This window comes from Miscanthus floridulus, chromosome 7 (genome assembly GCF_019320115.1).
Source record: "Miscanthus floridulus cultivar M001 chromosome 7, ASM1932011v1, whole genome shotgun sequence".
NCBI lineage: Eukaryota > Viridiplantae > Streptophyta > Magnoliopsida > Poales > Poaceae > Miscanthus > Miscanthus floridulus.
Window position 1 is genome coordinate 67,504,078 of NC_089586.1, and position 24,074 is coordinate 67,528,151.

General features: G+C 45.1%; 1 protein-coding gene across 2 annotated transcripts; it reads left to right on the top strand.

Annotated features, from left to right (window-relative positions):
• The first annotated feature begins 18,154 nt into the window (after positions 1 to 18,154).
• Positions 18,155 to 21,675, top strand: LOC136463355 (replication protein A 70 kDa DNA-binding subunit C-like). Of its 2 annotated transcripts, XM_066462356.1 has the most exons (3): positions 18,155 to 18,596; positions 19,206 to 21,273; positions 21,386 to 21,675. In XM_066462356.1, the coding sequence occupies exons 1-3, from the start codon at positions 18,280 to 18,282 to the stop codon at positions 21,488 to 21,490; spliced, it is 2,490 nt and encodes an 829-aa protein (XP_066318453.1). In that variant the 5' UTR covers positions 18,155 to 18,279; the 3' UTR covers positions 21,491 to 21,675. The 2 variants fall into 2 exon arrangements, with proteins under 2 accessions (XP_066318453.1, XP_066318452.1); XM_066462355.1 differs by having other exon boundaries at positions 19,206 to 21,509.
• Positions 21,676 to 24,074: the final 2,399 nt, after the last annotated feature.

Sequence of the window (24,074 nt, forward strand, 5' to 3'; positions counted from 1 at the left end):
GATGTCACCGGCCATGGGTGCGACAGAGGAATCGGGTGCAGCGGTGAGTTTTTCTCTCTCTCCCACGATCTTGCTTTTTTCTTGCTTTCTCCCTAGGCTTGCTCTTCTCTCCTCTTCTTCCCGGCACCCGTTGCTCTAGCGACGGCGCGACGGAGGCAGTGCAAATGCAGGCAAGGTAAGATGAGGAGGGGCGAGACTCTTTGGGTATTTATGCAGGGAGGGAGGCGAAACGAACGGGCGATGAAATCAGGGAAGTTCCCCCCCCCCCCCCGATCCGGCATAGTTAACCACGAGCCGATTTCGCCGGCCCACGCGCCCACGTCTCCCTCATTAAATGCGGGAGCAGTTACGTCCCATCCACCACGTCATGCTCGGCCACTACGACAGCAGGCGTCGTTTTGCCTCTCTAGGAAACCGCCTCAAAAGGCACGCCACCCGTTGCCGAGCCAATAGGGGAGATATTCCCCCCGGCCTATTCCTTTCATATGAAGGAACCAGGCTCTGAGCCTATTATGATCCAGGGGTTTGAAGGCTAGACCCCAAAAGGTTTCGACAGCCGCCCTAGGATAATAGAGTCAGGGATGACCGTGGGCGAGCCTATATGGGGCCGAGACCCAAGCAAGCGAAATGCTTGGGATGCCCAAAGTCGTGTCCGAGACCGGTAGGAAGGTCTCCGAATGGGATCCCACCGTAGGGAGGCACCGAGCCACCGAGGCCCAGCGAACGGCCTCGGCACCCACTAGAGAAATCCTCTAGTACTCTTGGAGTGTGTCTCTGGACCGCTAGCCATCCCCTAGCGAACAGGGTTTGGGCCTCCACTTGGACTACCCGATAATAGCTCACCGGAAGTGCCACCGCTCGTGCCCATCGAGGGTAGCAAGGCACATTCCACCCCTCCTTCTGAGCGAAAAGGAAGCGTGAGGGTCGCACAAAAGTCAGGGGAACCCCCGATGGCCTTCTCGCTCTATGCAGAGGCTAGGGGGCTCTTCCTGCAACCTTGCCGAGACCTAGTGACCCTGGCTCACACTCGAAGGGGCTCGGCAAAACAAACCCTCCTTCTGAGCAAAAAGGAAGCATGAGGGTCATACAAAAAGATAGGGGAGCTCCTGATGGCCCTCTCACCCTATGCAGAGGCTAGGAGGCTCTTCCAGCAAATATGCCGAGACCCCACGACCCGGGCTCGCGCCCAAAGGGGCCTTGGCAAACAAACCCTCACGCGCGAGGGGCGTATAAAAAGCCAGGGGAACTCCCGACGGCCCTCTCACATAGAGGCTAGGGGCTCTTCCTGCAACCTTGCTAAGACCAGAATGGGCTCGGCAAACGAACCCTCTGTCTGAACGAAACGGATATGTGAGGGTCGGATGAAAAAGCCAAGGGACCCCTGACCGCCCTCCTGCTCCTGGCGGAGGCTCGGGGGCTCCTGCACCCAAGACAAAGACAAACGGTCTAAGTCCGTGCTAGAGGTTTCGTTACAAACACGATAAAGGGCACCAAGCCCGTTATGGTCCAAGGGTTCGAAGGCTGAGCCTCCAAGAGGTTTCGATAGCCACCCTAGGGCAACAGAGTCAGGACGACTTCGGGGCGAGTCTACGAATGGCTGAGGCCCGAGCGAACAGTCGCTCGGGGTGTCCTAAGTCATGTCTGAGACCGGCAGGGAAGTCTCCGAATGGGATCCCACCGTAGGGAGGCACCAAGCCACCGAGGCCCAGCGAATGGCCTTGGCACCCACTAGAGAAACCCTCTGGTACTCTTGGAGTGCGTCTCTGGACCACTAGCCATCCCCTAGCGAACGGGGTATGGGCCTCCACTCGGACTCACCCGAGAACAGCTCACCGGAAGTGTCCACGCTCGTGCCCATCGAGGGTAGCCTGGCACATTCCACCCCTCCTTCTGAGCGAAAAGGAAGCGTGAGGGTCGTACCCAAAGTCAGGGGGACCCCTGACAAACCTCTCGCTCCGTGCGGAGGCTAGAGGGCTCTTCCTGTAGCCTCGCCGAGACCCCCGCAACCCGAACTTGCGATTATGGGCTCGGCAAATGCGATAAAAACTACTCGCTCAAACGCGAAAATGAAAAAAGCCCCTGGAGGAGTAACTCCACTCCTCCAGGGCCTCAGGGGCTACACCCGGCAGGTGCGCTCATGCGCACCCACCGGAACCTCAAAAAACAAAACCCAATTCCTATGGAGTGGGTATAAACCAAGCCTCGGCAAACCCTCAGGGAGAGTGCACGCACTCCCCTGGAGGCTCGGGGGCTACTGTCGGGTACCTTAGAATGGGGTACCCTAAGTGGACATCAAAGGGGTCGCTAAAGTCCCATCAAAAAACAAAGCTAGAAGGTAAGCCGTGGGCCCCTCACCCGCCACGTCCGAGCCCACCAGGCCCTCCGCCTCGCCTCAAGCCTCACGCAGGAGGTCTTGGCGTCCTAACGCAATCTCCGCCTCGCGCGAGGCTCCCCACGGGAGGCCTCGGTGGGGAACACGATCTCCGCCTCGCGCGAGGCTCTCCACGGAAGGCCTCGGTAGGGGGTGCATTCTCCGTATCGCGCGAGGCCTCTCGCAGAAGGCCTCAGCAAGGAGTCTGATCTCCGTCTCACGCGAGGCCTCATTCTCCATGTCGCTCGAGGCCGGTTCGTCCATAGCCCGTCGCCCCCCGCCTCGACTGACCCTCCCGATAGCGCGTCATGTCTCATTAATACTTCAACCACTCCCGCAATCTCAGCCGGACGATGGCTCGATGCCACAGAATGGCCGATGGGACCCGAGGTCGCATCAGCACCATACCGGCTAGGACAGGGCACGGCGGGGATTATCGGCCACTGTGTTCTGACGTTGTGCCCACGATCAGCGCCCACACTGCACTATGTCCCGCGATCCCTGCCTTGAAAACAACATCGCACGGACAACTTGGCCCGGGTCATCACCGCCTCCAAGCCGGCACACCAGATCAGCCGCCCACTCGGGGCCTCGGCACTGTGCACCAAGGTCTCGGCTATCTCGGGGTTTGTGCCCACCGAGACCCCCCACTACGGTGCAGCCTCGGCACCAACAAAGCCTCGGCCTCACGCACAGTCCGTCCACAGCGGCTTGCACGTTCACCGCCGCACCCACTCCGAGGCACCCTAGGGGCTCCCATGACGCATAGGGTCAGACGTGACCAGCACGTCGCCCCAGTGCTCCAAGGACGAACCACTCCGACGACCACGCCGCCACAGGAACAGGCCATAGGGCTTGGACACACCGCCCCTATTGTCACGGTGCCATATAGTTAACACATGTACTGTCCTTGTCCTCCCTTCAACTATAAAAGGAGGGGACTTGGGCCACTTAGAGGGGACGGGAAGAGAAGAACACCCTGTAACACACACACACACACACGCACACATCCCAGCCGCCTGAGAGCAACGTCTCAAGCAGCCCACACAACACCTTGCCGAGACCTGGGACTAGCTCCCTCTCTCCCCTAGCTTGTAACCCCCTACTACAAGCACTTCGATGCAAGGAATACAAGATCGATCTCTCAAATTGGACGTAGGGCAACGATTGCCTGAACCAGTATAAACCTTGTGTCTCTTTGCATCACCATCCGGGATTAGGGGTACGCAGTTCAAATTCACTGGTTGGTTGAGGACCCCCCGGTCCGAAACACCAACACGGCTTTTACCCCTTTGGGCTTATTTTTGCACTAGAGGCAATACCTTTCTGATATCGGCTATCAGAGCTGATGACTAAACAAGCGGGTTATTAAGTATTAATCCAAATGCTAGGGTAATATTTCTTTAGATATTTCCCATTCATTGCTCGGCCAAATTCTTCCTCTCCTCTTAGTATTTCCAAAATATAAGCATTACCAAGCGCACAACGTTTCACTTTCCAAACGAATAAGGTCCTTCCTAGTTAGGTGACCATTTGCCGAATTTACTGTCCTTTGACCCGATTGGTAATTTCACTTTCTAGACCAAATCTCCTTTAGAGAATTGCTTAATCTTGACCTTTTTATTGTAATATTTTGCAACCCTCAGTTTGTTGGCTTTGATATTTTCAAGAGCACATAGCCGAAGGCAACTCAAGTCCTCCAAATTGTTTATCATAAGATTCTTATATAATTTGGCTAACAAATCATTCTGCAGTGTAACACGTCTTGATCTAGTCTGAACTTCCCAAGGAAGAACTGCATTATGGCCATACACAAGTTCGTAAGGCGACGTTTTAATTGATCCATGATAGGCCATCCTATATGCCCACAGTGCCTCATTTAGCGTCGAATGCCACTTCCTTGGTTGTTCCTCGATCTTTTTCTTGATCAGTCTAATCATAATCTGGTTGGACGCCTCTACCTAGCCATTAGCCTAAGCATAGTAAGGAGAGAAATTTAGTAGCTTGATTCCCATACTAGCAGCAAAATCCTCAAACTCTTCTAATATGAACATTGTCCCTTGATCGGTAGTTATAGTTTGAGGAATCCCAAAACGATACACAATATGCTCCCTAACAAAATCAATCATGTTCTTTGAGGTTACCGTCTTCAAAGGAATTGCCTCAACCCATTTAGTGAAGTAATTTGTTGCTACCAATATGAACTTATGTCCTTTGCTTGAAGGCGTAAAAATCTGGCCAATTAAATCAATTCCCCAACCTCGAAATGGCCATGGCTTGATTATTGGATTCATGGCTGATGCAGGTGATCTCTGGACATTACCAAAACATTGACAGTCCTGGCACCCCTTGTAATATTCAAAACAATCTTCCAATATCGTTGGCTAGAAATATCTAGTTCTGTGAATAATCCATTTCATCTTATAAGCCGATTGATGAGCTCCACATATCCCTTCATGCACCTCACCCATCAACACATTAGCTTCTTCATGGTTTAAGCATTTGAGCAACACCCCATCGACCGTTTTATAATATAATTGATCATCTAACAAAACATACTTAGCCGATTTATACCTTAGCTTTCTGGTAACTTTCTAAGACGGATCTCTAAGGTAATCGGCTATTTCGACTCTCTAATCATCACTTGAGGCTTCACTACTCAAGACTTCTTCAAATACTCAATATCCTGATGCACTTTGAGCTAGACGATTAGCCTCTTGGTTTTGTGCTCTTGGAATATATTGGAAAGAGATATGAAGAAACTCCTTGAGCAACTTTTGGCACTTATCATAGTATCCTTTCAAAGTCTCTTCTTTGCAATCATATAGGCCGATCAACTAATTAATAATTAACTATGAATCTCCAAATACTTCAATTGCTTTAGCCTTTACTTCATGAAGAAGTTGAAGTCCCTTAAGAATAGCTTCATACTCCGCTTGATTGTTAGTAATCATTGGTTCAGTTGGAAGAGCAAACTCAAAACTTGCCCCCCCCAGGCGAAATAATAACAATACCAATGCCACCACCTTGCTTGCATGATGATCCATCAAAGAATAACATCCAAGCCATCGACTCTACATAACCAATGCTTGGCTTATGATGCTGGGTGACAAAATTGGCCATTATTTGTCCCTTGACTACTTTAGCTGATTCATACTTCAAGTCAAATTCTAATAACGCAAGAATCCACTTTCCCACTCTTCCATTCAGTATTGGCATTGATAACATGTGCTTAACCACATCGGCCTTGGAAACAACTGTACATTCGATCGATAATAAGTAGTGTCGCAACTTAGTGCAAGAGAAATATAAGCACAAGCATAACTTCTCGGTGGGAGAATATCTTGTCTCTGGATCTAGTAGTCTTCTACTCAGATAGAAAACGACTCTCTCTTTTCCTTCAAATTCTTACATCAAGGCCAATCCAATTGTCTTGTCATCAGCTGATATGTACAACTTAAAAGGCTTACCTTACTGAGGAGGGACCAGCACAGGTGGACGCTTCATGTATTCTTTTATCTCTTCAAACGCCTTTTGTTGTATGTCACCCCACTTGAATTCTTGATCATTCTTCAACTTCAACAAGGGAGAAAATGGCAGGATCCTTTCCGACAAATTTGAAATGAATCTTTTAATAAAATTGATCTTACCAAGCAAAGATTGCAACTCTATTTTTATAGCCAGGGGAACTACCTCATCAATTGCTTTTACGATTTTCTGACCAACTTCGATTCCTCTCTCATGGACCATGAATCCCAAGAATTGTCTAGCTGATACTCCAAAAGCACATTTATTAGGATTCATCTTTAAACCACATTTTCTTGTGCATTCTAGTGTCTCTCGCAAGTCAGCCAGGTGCTCTTTGTACCCTTTGGATTTTATTATCACATCATCGATGTAGATTTCAACAATCATGCCGATCAACTTATGGAAAATGTAATTCATCACCCTTTGATAAGTTGCACTGGCATTCTTTAGACCAAAGGTCATCACAACTCACTCGAACAGACCGATTGTACCAGGACACCTAAAAGCGGTCTTTGCTACGTCTTCCTCAGCCATGAAAATTTGGTTGTATCCTGCATTACCATCCATGAAGCTAATAACCTTGTGCCCAACTGCTGCATCCACTAACATATCAGCTATCGGCATCGGATAACCATCCATGGGTGTGGCTTTGTTCAGATCTCTAACATCGATGTAAACTCTCAATTTTCCATTCTTTTTATATATAGGGACAACATTCGATATCCACTCTGCATATCGACATGGTCGGATAAATTTTGCTTCTAGTAACCTTTCAGTCTCCTTTTTGATATCATCGAGCACGTTCAGGTTGAATCTCCTTGGAGCTTGTTTAAACGGCCGATATCCAGGTTTGATTGGCAACTGATCTTCAACAATTGACCGGTCTAAACAAGGCATCTCATAGTATTCCCAAGAAAAGCAGTCTTTAAATTCTTTTAATAAATCAATTAATTCCCGCTTATACTTCGAATCCAACTTAGCACTTACGTACGTTGGCCTAGGTCTATTCCTAGGACCAATATCTACTTCTTCCAATTCATTGGCCAAAGTGAAGCCATGAACTAGTTTGCCATCTGTACCATCTATTGGATTATCCATTAATACAAAATTTCAAAGCCGACTGCTTGGATTGGCTGTTGGCTTTCACCATTGACTCTGAATTCTGATGGCAGCAGAAAAGTCATTTGGATATTAGCCAATGGTTGCTTTCTATCGGCTGTCTACTTAGTACGCCATACTTGAGGTTTACAGGATGCCTAAGCCTATTACAACTCTTTATTCCTTAAGCATTGCACCCTTCTCTTTCTGGCTTCTAGTTAAACCTCCTGGACACCATTGGCCTTCTTGCCAAACATATTTTCTTTCGTTGCCTTTTTCTTCATAATCAGCCTAGTCCTGGTCAACAACTCTTTTTCCCAGCCGATTATGAATACTTCCATTTTTTAAGTGCCGATCCATGTTATTATGATGATATGCATCTTGAGTTTGGATAGACCGGCGGTTGGTTTGAGATTACCTAAACTCCCAATATCGATTGCTGCATTCTAGATAGTCATGTCTGGTAGGCAACTTCAAACCTTCATTCCAGCAATGTCTGAAGAAAGGACAATTCCAATGTGATTCGGCTTGCTTCCTTTCAAACCTCTCTCTTCCTAGTTGACGCTGGTATTCTTGATCCTTTAACCAACGCTGATAATCCTTTTTCTTCTGTCGCTGCCACTTATTCAACAGGATCCAAGATGTAACTCGCGGCTTTGTCGCCCCATCTTTTGATGTCTCCCCCTGCTCGTATCAGCTCTTTTGCTCAGCGCGACGTCTTCTAATCTCTCAGTACTCGTCAGCCGATATTTGCATCTTGGGATCGGCTGTTCTAGCTTCTCTTGATTTGGTCAATGTTAGGACCTTAGCTTTTCCTTTGATCAGTCTAGCATCAACCATATTTTGATCTCCTGGAAAAGGATTATCATCAACTTTCATTTTCCGAGGTGTGTCAAATTTGAGCCTCCCTTGCTGAATAGCCCTCTGTATATGCTGCCGGAAGATTCTATATTCATTAATGGAATGAGAGGCAGCGTTATAGAACTTGTAGAACTTCTTATTCTTTAATTGATCAGGGGCAACATAACATGACCATCGGGCAACTTAATTTGCCCCTTCTCAAGTAAGAAGTTGAAGAGCTTGTCTGATTTGGGGACATCAAAGTCATAGCTCTCCTTGACTCCTCTTCCCCAAGGATTTGACACCATTACTGTCTTCTTGCCCCAATTCCATTCAGCTGCAGCAACCTCCTCTTCTTCATCTTCATAGCCGTCATCAACTGAGTATGGATCATAAGCTTCAGCTACTGTGGTACTCTTCTAAAATTGGATATCTCTGCGCATACTCTAGAATTGGCTATTGAGCGCTGCCACTCGTTGAGCCAATTGACCTAAGTTGTCAAATTCTTGTCCCAGCAACTTTTCTTTTCATATTGGCAGCATTCCTTGAACAGCTAAAGCAGCTAGTTGATCATTAGCCAAGTTTAAGGAGAAGCATAAATTCCTTGTCTCTCGGAACCTCTGAAGAAACTCGGTGCCCGATTCATTAGTCTTCTGCCTTATAGTTGTTAGATCAGTTATCTTATTTTCCCCGGTCCCAGTGTAAAAATATGTATGAAACTTCTTCTCTAGGTCAGCCCAATTGGTAATGGAATTGACTGGTAGTGATGAGAACCAAGTGAAGGTGGGCCCTGATAGGGACAAGGAGAATAAACAAACTCGATGGGCATCTTCAATTGATGCTTCGCCCAATTGTGTAAGATACCGACTGACATGTTCTATCATGCTTGTACTATCTTAGCCAGTGAACTTAGTAAACTCTAGGAGCCTATAATTTGTGGGAAGAGTAACCAAATCATACCATTCTGGATATGGATGTTTGTACAAAAAGGACAGCCTTTTTGGCTTCAGACCGAACTGATTCTTCATCATCTCGGTCACCCTCAGCAATAACTCATCAGCTTGCGGATTTGGATTCCTCTGCACCTACTAACCCATCTGTGGATTGAAATCCCGTGTGCCTTGATATTCTAGATTTGGCATCGTGTGAAGGGTGTTATAATCTGTGCCACAGTGATACCCTTGTGGAATCTCAATCTATTGGGTTCTTTGCTGGCTTGCTGCTTGAAGTCTCTGATTATAGACATAAGGGTCTATATCTCTACGGATCCTTTGAATTGATGGTGCTATTTTTTGAGCTGACAACGGTATGTGGCCTGATGTGCCAAAATTGATCACCTAGTTCTGACCTTGCCCCGCCGGCTGTTGCACATGCTGTACTGACGGTCCAAGGTTATATTGTATCTTATTCGTAGTAGTACCTTGAGTTTGTTCAGATGAACCCTGAACTGCCTGGACATCACCATTACTAGCTGGTGCTGCTTCTTGATGGCTGTACCGACTTGATTAGTCCCTTGGGTCGACAGATTTGGAATGTTGTAATAAGCCGGCCCAACTTGACCAACTGGACACCCATGAATTGCTTCTTTCATGGCGTTGTGGAATGTGTCCAAGAAAGCTTCATTTTGGCTTGATATGGCATCACAAATAGATTTGTCTACAACCTCCATAAAGAAACGCCAGTCTTCAGCTTCAGTTGTATCTGTCTGCCCGTGTAATAGAACTCTTAGTAGTGGAAATTTCTGAATAATTGTGTTGTTACGTGTTTTCATGTAGGACAACAAATACTTGTTCTGAAACTCTTCTGTAGCTTTGCTGATGACACCTTTATCTCCATCAGGTAGATCTTCATAATGTATCATAAGGATGTCATTGTTGTTGTGAACCACCATGACGATTGTGGGGTCCCACCGGGCATGCCAGAAATGTGTGTTGACATGGAATTTTGTCATGTGCTGAGGGCACACGAGCAAGCCAGAAGGGTCCGCTCGATGGAGCTAGAGATCCACCTAGCTTCGGCGCAGGGATGGTCGATCCTGTGCACTCCTCCTGAGATGTGCCAGTCAATTTGACCCTGCAATTGATAAGGAGAGAAAGCTTATCAGTAATTAAGGGCGAAATATGCCAGTGTTGCCAGACAGTCCCGAATATGTGGATCTGAGAGCCGATACAAAAGGAGATCGACTAAATAGTTGATTCTAGCATATTCATAAGAATAAATCGGTTAAAGTTCATGGGGTTGTGTAAGAAGAATCGGTTATCATTCAGGATGAATATCATTCTTTAAACAAATATTGGTCACTGGCAAAAGGATATCAACAGTAATTAGTTCGTGCTAAGCAAATGACTATGAGTAATCGAACCACTTTTTATGTAAAAAACAGTTCATCATCATTCAACCATTTAATAGAGGTAAATCTAATGAACATATTAGATCTCATATATCGCTATGACCAGTGGGGCATGAGGCAGAATCATGCAGGCTATAGAAACAATAATAGACTCAACGACCCTAACTTATTACTAATATCAGTGGGGCATAAGGCAGAATTATGCAGGCCATAATACAATAATAAGATCATGGGGCTAACACATCTTTCAACCTATCGCTACTTCAACGATCTCGTGATGCGAACTATTCATGAAAGCGCTCGATATCGGCTAAAATAGCCGATTCAGGCATAGCGCACGATTAAGGTCATGTCCTTTCAGGAACAGATCTACCAAATAACGATCCCCACTCTATGGTGCTAATAGTGGGGTGTGAGGCAGAATCACACAGACCGTGATAACGGGCCATGGAACAGTTTTCGCTAGCCAATAGATCTACTCAAGATCAAACACACCTTAACCACACGCTATGCACGATCAAGATTGATGTAAAACAGCCAATAAAATGTAACTCATCATTTAAAGTACAGATTAGATCAGTTTAGATTAACAAATGATGGGTTAAAAAGATATAAGGCCGATCTAGATCAATCCCAATTGGGCAAAGTGATATTGTTGTAATTAAATAAATAATAGAAGCAATAAGCAATATCAGTAACTTAATGAATCTATCCGAAGGAATGCCACCCTTAGATAGAGCTGATAACTTGACCTTAATCTAGTTCGAGCAGTGGAGGTCGACCGGATCGATACAGCCGTACTTGAACTAGACAAGAGTGGATAACTAACTCATACCAGAGTCGTAGTAGAGGTTGACCGGATCGATGTAGCCATACGAATAGAGGTATAAGCCATGACGGTACTTACAGACAAGCAGTGGAGGTCGACCGGATTGATGCAGCCGTACTTGCTGAAGAACTCACTGAGATCTACTCTACTCCTACTCCTAAGGGGTGGCCAGAGCCAAAAAAAGTAAATAACTGGTATTTGATTGATTGTGTCTCTTTTACAATAGCTAGGGTTTGATATTTATACCCGGGACATGCGCATGACTCCTATCTAAGCATGATTCATCATAATTTTTGAACCTAGAGAAAACATTCCTAATTTAAGATAACTTAGACTCTAATCTTTCCCTTTTGTAGAGTCCAACATGTCTCATCCTAGCGCCGATCATAACTTTTGTCGTTCTCTGTTGGCGCTATCTGAAGAAAGTTGATTCCAGTTTTGCATTCAAATTAGCTGGTTCCGATCTGCACGCAATTGATTCCTTGGTGACATGATCTTGGGAGTTTTTGAGTCCCTATGACTCTTCTTTCAAATTTTGGTGTAAACAGCTGCCAGTATGGGAATCAAGTTGTTAAATTCTTCTCCATACTATGCTCAGGCTAATGGCCAGGCAGAGGCGTCCAATCAGATTATGATTAAGCTGATCAAGAAAAAGATTGAAGAGCAGCCAAGAAAGTGGTATTCAACGCTTAATGAGGTACTATGGGCATATAGGATGGTCTATCATGGATCGATTGAAACATCACCTTATGAACTTGTGTATGGTCATAATAGAGTACTTCCTTGGGAGATTCAAACTAGATCGAGGCATGTCACATTGCAAAATGATCTATCAGCCGAAGTCTACAAGAATCTTATGATAGACGACTTAGAGGACTTGAGTTGCCATCGGCTACGTGCTCTTGAGAATATCGAAGCCAATAAACTGAGGATTGTGAAGTATTACAATAAAAAGGTTAAGAGCAAACAATTTTCTGAAGGAGACTTAGTCTGGAAAGTGAAATTGTCGATCGGGTCAAAAGACAGCAGGTTCGACAAATGGTCATCTAATTGGGACCTTATCAGATTAAACCTTGTGCGCCTGGCAATGCTTACATTTTGGAAACATTAGGAGGAGAAGAAGAGTTTGATAGAGCAATCAATGGAAAATATTTAAAGAAATATTATCCTAGCATTTGGATTAATGCTTGATAGCTGATTTGTTCAGACATCGGCTCTAATAGCCGATACCAGAAGGAAATCGCCTCTAGTTCAAAAATAAACCCGAAAGGGTAAAAGCCGATACGATATGTATCGCCTATAGAGCAAAAAACAAACACAGACAAATTGGTATATGGAACATGAAGTACAGGGCAAAAGAGAAACCACTTAAAACAAAGGGATTGTTTACTAGCTTCTCCTACTACAAGCTAAAGGCCAGAAAACACTTTGTTCACTATGTCTTTGCCCTGGGAAGCAAGGGCTATGGAGTTGGTGGCGTTGAAGAAATCCTTGACCAGGCACTCATGATCCTTAGGGTGTTCAGTGGCTGGCAAACCATGGGGAAGAAGTCGAAGCTCATGGCCAGAGCAAGCTCACGCAGCAGCCAATGCCATGGCAGCACCATGACGAACACCGTGGAGAGCAACCTCTCTGACGTGGTTTGGGACATTGTACAAGCGAACCACCAGCATGGCACCCCTGGCATTGACAAATCCTGTCGCGTACTCCATAGCTGATCGAAGGCTTTCCAACATGGCTGATAGATCTAAAAAGATTTGAAGAAGGGATAATCAAGATCTTGAAGACAAAACTAAGAAGAGACAGAAAATTGTGGTAGGCATCTTACCCATGATTCTGGCCTCAGCCTTGGCCAACCTTTCCTCCACCTGGTCAGCAGATATGCCCCTTTCGGCATCTTGATGGATGGTGGCTGCAACCCCTGGAGCTTCCTGATTGGCCTCGGAGGGTGATCGGTGCTGAACCAAAGTGGTTAGAGCCGATTCCACGATGGAGAGGCAGTCGATGAGCTTCTGGCCAGCCCGATCGATGGATGCGATTAGATCATAATTGTCGATTTGCTTCCTCAGGTAGTAGGGGAGTGGGCAGCGAATCATTGATGAAGACGACCTCAGACATTGAGTGGAGTCGGCCCTATGTTTCGAGATGATGGGAGCATCTCGAGTTACACCCTCCTGATGACGAAGACGCTGGCGTGGTGACACAAACCCATCAAAGGCCTCCTCAGCAGACCTCTTGTCGTTCTCCATGCCTTTGAACCTATGGGGAAGCAAAATCACACCAAAGACACGGAAGGTTTGGGACGAAGCAGGTTGTTTTTCGATCCACAGCCATGGCCCGTATATATAGCCTGGGAGGTGAGAAGATAGGTTTCGTCGAGGTTATGGAATTAAAGTTAGTTATGGAAAGGGATCAATGCTCTGGAAGTTTAGGGGATGGATCATGAAGAGACAACAGATTCAGACTTATTGCTTCCCATAATTACAAAATATCATGGGATTGATACAAAAGGTTTACATTAACTAACGATCAACCTACTAAGACTTATTTGGATTGAAGGGAGTCCGGATCCCCACAAGGCCGAAGGTCATCATGGATTGAGCCATATCGGCCCACTGATAAAAGTGCATCAGGGAAGAGAAAAGGCCGACTGCTTTAAAGATACCCATATATCCAACCAATTCCTTGGTGGCTAGGAAACAATGGGAAAGAAAGCCGCCTGCTGAAATATGCCCATTTCTCGGTGGCTGGGAAACCGTGGGAAAGAAGTATGTGGTTTTCCCGATGAGCATTTGATAAGGCAAACAAGGGAAAGGTGTCCACATATTTTAGCCCTTGCAAACACTAGAACAGCTCTGCTATCATGGTGAGAAAACTCAGGTGATGTCACAAGAATTCTTCTAACCATGGTAGCTGATCCTCCTGAAATGAGCGACACAATCACCATATACATAAGAATTCTTCTAACCACTCAAGATCCTCATGTGTTTACACCAAAATTTGGGAAGAACTCGAAGCTTCCAAGATTGTGTCAATCAAGGAATCAATTGCATAAGGATCGATATCAGCTGATTTAGATGCGGCACTGGAATTGGATCTCTTCGAATGACATCAGCAGATAATGGCAATGAGCTACGGTTGGCATTGGGAAATATATGTTGGACTCTATAAAAAGGGAAAGATTAGGGTCCAAGTTATCTTAAGTTAGAAATGTTTTCTTTTATACCAAAGATTGTAACGAGTCGTATTTGAGTAGGATTCATGCTTAGCCTCCGGGGATAAATATTAGACCCCGGCTATTGTAAAAAGGACATCCAATCAATCAATACAAATTACTTTTTTTGACTTTACGCCAACCCTTAGGAGTAGGAGTAGTGTAGATCTCGATGAGTTCTTCAACAAGCAGGGCTGCATCGGTCCGGCCAACCTCCGGCTTATCTGTAAGTACCATCATGGCTTATACTTCTATTTGTACGGCTGCATCGGTTAAGTTTGACCTCCACTATGAACTCTAGTATAAGCTAGTTATCGACTCTTATCTAGTTCAAGTATGGCTGCATCGATTAAGTTTGACCTCCACTGCTCGAATTAGATTAAGGTCAAGTTATCGGCTCTACCTAAGGGTGGCGTCCTCTATATAGATTCATTAAGTTACCGATCTTGCTGATGTTCTTATCGTCATTAGTTTTCAGCAACATCAACCTGCCCGATCGAGATCGATCTAGATCGGCCTCATATCCTTTTAGTCTGTCGTTTGCTTTGTTACAATACGATGTTTCTCACTTTGAGCGATGGGTTATGTTTTATTGGCTATTCTACTTCGATCTTGATCGTACATAGTACGCGGTTAAGGCGTGTCCGACCTTGAGGAGGTTTGCTGGCTGGTTAAATTTGGTCTATAGTTTGTTGTTATGGCTGCAACGATCTGGTCGATCCCCACTGACGGCACTTTAGATCGGAGGATGCTAGTTGGTAGATTTGTTCTCGATCAGGTGTGACCTTAACTGTTTGCTATGCCTGTATCGGCTAAATAGTCGATCGCCTATGCTTTAACGCCTATAGTGTGTTTCTATGATTCTATTAAATGTGAATAGATCTATGTACATTAATGGTTTGATTTGTTGTCTTTTATCATGGCTGCTATCGATCCGATCGAACCCCACTGTTAGAGATAATAGGTTAGGTCTGATGACTTCATAGATTTGTCCATGTTAAATAGTTGATTGTTCACATGCTATAGTCCCTTTTCACCTGAATTGGCTATTTTAGTCGATCCGCTTTGAGCTTTCACATATATAGCATGTCTTTTGAAAAGTCTATCAATGTATAGATGGTTTTACGGATTCTTCAGTTTTAGTTTGTTATTTTCATCATAGCTGTCACCGATCCGGTCGAACCTCACTGTTGATGGTAACATATTAGATTCAGAGCGTTTGTAGATCCATTCATACTAGATAGTTGATTTGTTCGCATGTTATATCCTTTCTCATTAGATTTATCGGCTCAATGATTCACACTGGTAATATCCACCTAGCTGATAACTTTACTTACATCTGTGGGCATTGTACTTATCAACATAAAATCAATCATGACCCACAAGCTTTATAGTCCGTAATAGTTGATTTCTTCGCGTATCAGCTATTTAGTCTATTTTCCCGTCTGACTGCTCCCGAAGCGGCACACTTGGAACTGTCTGGGTAAGACCGGCATGTTTCACCTTAAATTACTGATAAACTTTCTCTCCTTGTCAATTGCAGGTCAAATTGACTAGCACGCCTCAAGAGGAATTCGTAGGGTCGATGGGTCCTGCGATTGAAGCCAAGTGGATCTCCGGGCTCATCCTAAGCAGATCCTTCTGGCTTGCTGTGTTCTCGGTGCATCGACACGTTTTTGTGCTGACACTCCTCCATCCGACGCTAGAAGCGCCATCTCCTCCACGGACTTCGGCACCAGAGCCAGTGGAGCCTCACCAAACGAGACCTAAACGGCCACTCCTACAGTCTCGTTAGGATGGAACAGAGACAAAAGCATTGTCGTAATCCACCTTCTCTCAATGACTACCACCTGTAAGGCGTGCAACCCAATGCTGAAACACCACCCCATCCTAGTGTACACTTGGTCTATGCACCGAGACCTCGTCTCCACCCTCAAAACTGCTTCACGTCGGGAGATTTATATTTTTACCATTATTAAGAACGTCACTCATCCGAATATCACTCTTATAATGAACCTTACATATTTATCATTGGAGAGAGAAGAAATCTTACAAGTTTACCAAAAATGGGTGTTTTTGTGTACGTGGCGTGGCTGGCCATGGTGCTAGCGTGGAGAGGCATTGCAAAAATATGAAGCTGCCCCTATCCTACTCCTCTCTCTCCCTCTCCGACATCTGGGTCCTGCAGCTCCTATCATTGCCAGATGGGACCCACTCGTCAGATTTGTCCACCTCCAGCACCTAGATGGGAGACAGCTAGAAAGGTCGGGGCTGGTGGCGCCATGCGTAGCCTAGCCGGGCGCGACCTGGCATGATGGGGGCCAGGTGCGGATGAGGCTGGGCACGACCGGTGGTGGCAGCGGCTGGCGGCGGGGCAGCCAGGAGCACGCGATGTCGGGCGCGGCCGACAGTGCTCCTACACGCAACAGACGGATGTGGGCGTGGCCAGACTGTCTCCCATCCGACTAGAGGTGGAAGACGAATCTAACGAGTGGGTCCCAACTAGTAGTGACAGAAGCTGCGGGACCTGGCTATCGGAGAGGGAGAGAGAGGAGCAGGGCAGGGACAGCTTCGTATTTTCACAATGCCCCTCCACATTGGCACCTTGACCTGGCACGCCATGTATGCAAAAATGCCCGTTTTGGTAAACCTGTAAGATTTCTTCTCTCCAATAGTAAATATGTAAGGACAATTCTAAGAGCGATATTCGGATGAGTGGCGATGTTAATCTCTACAACTAAAACATTTATAACTATTCCGTCCAAAGGTGCGACATCAAAGCCGCTCCATGCAATCAGATCAGGAAGGCAACGCATACTCGCTCCATACAATCAGCTCAATCCCCATAACAGCCACAGCAAATTAGGAAGGCAAAAATCAATTCCCATAATAATTGTGATCAATTTCCAGTAAATCAGGAAGGCAAAAATCAATTCTCGTAACAGTCGTGATCAATTTCGTGATCACCCCACGTCGTCAATTTTCTGAGGATATTTATGAAACTAGAATACCTACTTAATGCGACTAAATCATTTTAACTATATTACGGGTCGATAAAAAATTATGGATGTAGGGAATTTCTATGCATTTTTTGTTGCACGACTTCTTTGGCACTTTGTCATGTTGCAAGGCCTAACTATTTCGTTCTTTGCCGTGGTTTTGTTAACATGCATTCAAGTCATTTTCATGAGATTTGACTACGAGATCCTAACTTTGTTCGTTGGCCGTTGTAGATTACTTTGATGGGTTGAGTAGCTTTTTGTACGGTACTTCTGCAACATATTCCTTGTCAGTGGTGGCTTTCTTGCCAGCTGTGGCTACAATTTTGCAGCTGAGGTCATAAAATAGAAGTAAAATATGTTTGTCAATTAGATCAGGAAGAGTTTTTAGGATGTTACCACTTACCACAGTCACTGGATGTTACCACTCCTGCCATTACATATTGGTAGGGCATCGCCGTACCAACACGAAGTGGAAGATGAATAAAATAATGTGAAGGATAGATCAATATTATCCTTTGTATGAGATGAATTTCTTGTAATACCATCTTCTCTAACTTTACTGAAATATAATATAGGAAAGCTGCATTGAGAGTGCTGCCCTTTTATTGGATATTGGCTTTATAGATTTTTTTTATTGGTTATGGTACAGAAGAGATGAGTATATATTTCAATGGTTTAAGATGTTTTCTTAATGTGATTGATGGTACCCTTATGGAGACTGTCGCAGAAAAGCTGAGAAATCTGATAAAATACTACAATCACATAAAAAAATAACACTCACAGACTAATATATATGATTAAGCTTAAAATTACTATGATATTATTTTGTTCTCGTTGCAACGCACGAGCACTTTTATGTAACGATAAAAATGTAAATCTCCCCTTCACATCCCACGAAAGCGCGGTCTCCTCCGTCCTCCCCTCTCCTCGTCTTCTATAAGCCATAAACTTCTCCGCTCTGGGGTTTATGCCCACCATTTCGAGCGGAAAAGAACACCGCTCCCTATTTCGAATCCAAATCGCCTCGGCAGCCGGCCCCCTGGTTCGATGGAGGCCGCGGCGCAGCTGACGCCGGGCGCTGTCCAGGCGATCGCGAACGGGGCGGTGCCCGCAGCGCTCCAGCCGGTTCTCCAGGTGCTGGAGGTGTGCCGTATCGCCACCACCAAGAGCGGTAACTCCAGCGCCAACCCCAACCCCATCCCCTCGGAGCGGGAGCGCTACCGCTTGATACTCTCCGACGGCATCAACGCGCACCAGGCCATCCTCGCCACCGCCTTCAACCCATTCGTCAGGGACGGCACCCTACGCGCGGGCACAATCGTCCACCTCAACGAGTTCATATGCGACACCATCCAAGATAAAAGGTGAGTGAGTATGTCCTTGCCACCGCCCGTCTGCGCTGCTTACAACTTAGTAGTTGGATTGCACGGTTCTACTGTAGAGATTGGATCTTGTCTAGGTGGGGATTTAAGGTTACTGTTCTTTGGTTTGCATTATTTGGAACCATTTTTTGGGGGGGAACGCATTATTTGGAACCTGTACAGACAGGTTAGTGCAGAAATTGCCGAGTTATATAGTTGATGAGCGTGTGTGGGAATTTGCCTGGCGATAAGACGCCGTACTCCTCTAGCATTTGCAGAATGCAGAGCATATTTCTAAGGCCTCGTTAAAATGGAGTTCGATGTAGATTCATTTATATGTTATAATCAATCTTTCCAGCATTTATTGTGGATGCTTTGTAAAATATATAAATCATGCAACCTCATCTTCTCTGTATGTTCTAAGAAAGTTTATATTTCCTTGCCTTTCATCAACTTGATTTCATTTCTCCTGCAAGTCTGTTTAGCTGATGTTATTTAGAACTGATCAATACTCTTAGAAGAAAGAATGTCCTAACTATGGAGTGTTGATTGTTATTTTAAATGGATTACTACATATCACTTCAGCTGACAACTCTTCCCTTCCGTAATCAGGATCATAATTATTGTGAAAATTGAAATTCTGCAAACTGCATGTGCCCTAATCGGGAACCCCAAAAACTACATGGCACAAAGTCTAGAGAAGGTACAAGATCCCAACTTATCGGCCATTGCTGCTCAAAATTCTGGTGCTCCAGGCATGCTGGAGTCTTCTGTTGCTCTAAGAGCAGATCAAGCTTCTAATAATCTGTCATATGGTGGACCCTATAATGATGTTCAAGGCATGGTAGGTTTTTCCATTGGCCGGACAGTAGAACCTGATCATAGCAATGTGTTTACTGGAGGCTCTTATGGTACATTGTCAGCACAAAACACAGTAAATGCAAATATGGTGGAGCCAAGATTTCAGCAGCCTTCTCTGATCTCTCATCAAAACCAAGGGTTTGCAGTTACTGGCACAGGTGAGGCCTTGACCCCTCCAGGCAATGCTCACCGGCGCCATGAGCATTCATATCAGCAGCTACCTTCAGGGTATATCAATAGAGCTTCAGTTGCTAGTGAACCGACATCCCATGTTGTCCCCATTTCTTCATTGAAAGTTTACCAGACTAGATGGACAATCAAGGCCAGGGTGACTGCTAAGACTGTTGTCAAGCATTGGAACAATGCCAAAGGTACAGGGAAACTTTTCTCATTTGATCTCCTTGATGGAGAAGGTGGACAAATTCGTGCAGTATGCTTCAAAGAAGCGGTTGATCGGTTTTATGATCTAATTGAGGTTGATAAGGTGTACTTGATATCTAGAGGAGCAGTGAAACCTTCACAGAAGCGGTTTAATCCTTTGAATAATGATCTTGAAATAACTCTGGACGCCTTACTGTCATCTGTAGAGATTTGTTCTAGTGATGATTTCAATATTCCTAAGGTGCAGTACAGTTTTCGGCAGATCAGTGAAATAGAGAACATGGATAATCATACTGTGGTAGATTTACTTGGTGTTGTTACATCAGTTGGTCCTTCTGTTATGATGACAAGGAAGGGTGGCACCCAAACCCAGAAAAGAACCCTTCAATTGAGGGACATGTCTGGTCGGAGTGTGGGAGTGACCTTTTGGGGAAACTTCTGTGATGTTGAAGGGCAGCAGTTACAGCTGCAGTGTGATTCTAGTTTCAATCCTATACTTGCTTTGATAGGTGCCCGTATCAGTGATTTCAGCTGTAGATCGGTGAGTACAATAGGGTCAACACAGTTGAAAATAAACCCAGACTTTCCTGATGCTGAAAGGCTGAGACAGTGGTATGTAACTGAAGGAATGGCCACTGCTTGTCTCTCTCTGTCTCGGCAACAGTTTAATTCAGTCCAGGCTGATGTCCGCAAAACAATTGCACAAATCAAGGATGAAACCTTGGGACGTGGTAAGACAGACTGGATCACTGTTAAGGCTGCGATCTCACATGTGCAGACTGAAAATTTTTGTTATCCAGCATGCCCCTTTGTTTTTAATGAGAAGCCATGCAACAAAAAGGTCATAGAGAGTCGTGATGGGATGTGGTTTTGTGAAAGATGTGATAAGAGCTCTGGAAGCTGTGAGTACAGGTACATGGTTAAATTTCAAATCCAAGATCACACCAGCACTATCAACGCTACCGCATTCCAGGAGGCTGGTGAGAAGATATTTGGCCGCACTGCACAAGAACTTCGCACAATAAGAAATGTTGACCATGACGAAGCACTATTCACAGAGATCATAGAAGGAGCCCGTTGGCATCTAAATCTATTCAAGTTGAAAGTTAGGGAGGAAAGCTACAACGATGAACAGCTTATTGGATGTACCATAGTTAGTGCTGAAAAGTTGGATCCATCCAAAGAGAGTAGGATCCTTTTTGAAACCATTGACAGCCTTATGCAGAGCAGATCAGGCCCAAGCCCAGGAGATCAGGGCAACATTGCCTCTAAAGCTGGTTTCAGCAATTCACCAGGTGGTCGCAGTGCCATCAATATGTGTGGCGCAAATCAGTTTGGGCAGCAAGGAAGCATAGATGGGAGGGTGTCTACTACACCAGCGGGTGGAGGCTTCACAGGCAACAACTATGGCTCTGCTGCTGGCAATGCCAGATCAGATGTGTGTTTCAAGTGTAATCAGCCTGGGCACTATTTCAGAGACTGCCCGAGGCATGTTACTGCCCCCCAGCACCAGGCACATGACAATGGTGCTGCATTTAGAGGCTTTACAGGTGGCAACTAATGGATATGTTGCTGCTGGCAATGCTAGGCAGGGTCCGTGCTTCAAATGCAATCAGCCAGGACACTGGAGTAAGGAGTGTCCTGGGCGGTTATAGGGTTTTCGGGTTTTGCCAATCAAGCGGCAGCATATTGATTATGTTTAACCGTAAGAATTGACTCACGTTGTGTACAGTAAGTTTAATCTGCCTTTTGTTTCGTTTATGGCCTCCAATGTTCACTGGGTACCATCTTGTAACGCTACTTTAGAAGTATATATATTATTACCAGTTGTGTTATGCCATTATGTAGTGCCACTTTCTCTCCCTGCTTGGTTATTCCACCTTTTTAACAAGGCTACTAGTACTAATCTGCGCACCTCATGATTTTTTGTGTGAATTTGAACTTGTCTTATCAGCCGTACTTTTTCAGCGAAGAAACCGTGTTTTTCTTTCACAACAAATCAGCGAACGGTACTTTTCAGCTTAGTCTTTTCATTTCAGCGAAGCGAACAGGGCCTCAATTGTAAGTCTTATCTCTGCTTTAGTTATGATCTTTCTTTTCCTGTCAGAATTTAAAGAATTAATCGCACAGTTTCTTATCAATGCTTTGGTTATGCATCGCTGGATGGTTTGGGCGGCAACATTTAAAAAAAAAAAAATCTGAATCTTTTGTAGCCAATTTGTTTCTTCTTCTCTGTTTCTTTGTTAGCAAGGTGTTTTGTTTCTCTTGAAGCCGGTGTTCTGTCTGCACATTTTAACCTTTATTCACTCGCTTGGTTGCTTGTGGTAAACTCCACTTTCTTAACGAACGGAGCATGTTCTAAAAAAAATAAGATATTGGCTTTACTTAGGTAATTCTATATGTATTGCAGTCGTTCAGGCTAGATCTCATACGCAACAAATATGCGCACCTACCTCATGCATAGGCACTGCTCCCATAGAATAATTTGTTATGATCATGGCTCTTAATAAATGGGTGTCCATCAATTCAATTGAAAATTGCTCTAGAATATGTTCGGGAGTGTTCGCCGCCGCTACAAGCCCGTATAAATACTGGAGAAGAAGCTGCAACTTTTGAACTGCATTAACTCTATAAATACTGTAGAAGAAGCTTGTTCCAAAATGATCGTGGCTCAGTTCGCCTAGAAGACTTTTTGGCCAAATCCTCGCTTGCGCTTGGTTCATGCCTAGAATTCTCATTTTGGAAACATGAGCGACACATCTGGTGAATAGGTTAAACACTCTGCTACAAATAGCACGTATGTCACAGTAGCTTGTGCCTTGTTCCTGTGTTGAGAAAGCACAGCCTGTCCTCTTTTTGTGTTGCATCATGTGCGCCCAATTATTTCACTAGAGCATTTCATGGAATTGATCGTTAATGTTGTCCAATCTTTTCTCCGAGGTACATTTCTTTTGTAGTGGGAGGCCTGTGAACCATGAGAGGCCAATTTCTATGACAGCTTAGACAGAGGCGTCCTATCTCTTGGACTGAGATATGCCTTCCTTTACCTCGTATGGTCGTTACTGTTGCTGATCTTGGCTTTTGCATGCTGGATCTTTCTTCATCCAATAGAAAATGAGAAGAAAAAAAACTTGAGCAAGTTGCAGAATGAACAAAAATTTTGCTTAGTCTAATGTTCAAATTTTCTTTTACAGTATCATTGACAAGCATTAGATATTATTGACATTTGATTGCTAACGATATACTATATTATTCTCGGCTAGGGAAGAAGTTCGCCTTTGAGTAGAAAGTATCACAAGTGGCACCAAAGTGTACCACCTTAGGTCCTAGAGTAACGATAAGTTGATAACAAATAACAAACCATATAGAGACTGCAAGCCGTTATTACAAAATTCAGACCCATCAATCAGTGGAAATTGTAGCTTCACATACTCAAAACACCCGTGAACCATCACATCGACTCTCTTCTTTATCGGAAATCGGGTCCAACAGGCATGCTCCGCTGCTCCACTCCACCTTAAATGTTTCATGGTTTTTCGAAAAGACAACGACATTTTCTTTTGCCACTGCAGCACGCATGCGACCGCCGTTGGCACATCCACCACATCGCTCACCTTTTCTGCCCGCCACGGCCTTTTCTCCAGCGTGGGTGCGCCACACCCGGCCCCCATCCCATGCTCCTCCAAGCCCCCATCTACCTTGCGTCGTCGCGGCCATGGTGTGCACTGTGGCCGGCTGAAGACACCGCGGCAGGAAGGGGAGGCTTATGTCTAGGTGTACGCTGGGCAGCTCTCGATGTCCCCCTGATCCGAGCTTGCTGGCTATCGCAGTTCCCCAACAGGTAGGTAGTGGTCGCTGGCGACGTTGTGTTTCTAAGTGTTTCAGCTGTTTTAGATTTATGTTTCTAGTGTTTCATCTGGATGTTGCAAAAGTAGATATGGGATGTTGCAATGATAATATACGCATGTTGCAAGCCTATGTTTCAGGTGTTTTCAGACATATGTTTCAAGTGTTCCACTTTGGATGTTGCATATATTGCTATGGTTCTACCCGCATGTTTCAAGCGTATGTTTCAAGTGTTTCATACTTATACTGTAAGTATTTTATCTGGATGTTGCAAAAGTACATCTAGATGTTGCATATGTTGCTATACCTATACATGCATGCTTCAAGCGCATGTTTCAAGTGTTTCATCTGTTTCAGACGTACGTTACAAATGTTTCATCTGGATATTTCAAA

Excerpts from the sequence above, each read along its gene's own strand:
- LOC136463355 (XM_066462355.1), top strand. The coding sequence starts at position 18,280 with ATGGAGGCCGCGGCGCAGCTGACGCCGGGCGCTGTCCAGGCGATCGCG. Across the intron at positions 18,597-19,205 it reads GACACCATCCAAGATAAAAG|GATCATAATTATTGTGAAAA; the intron begins GTGAGTGAGTAT and ends TTCCGTAATCAG.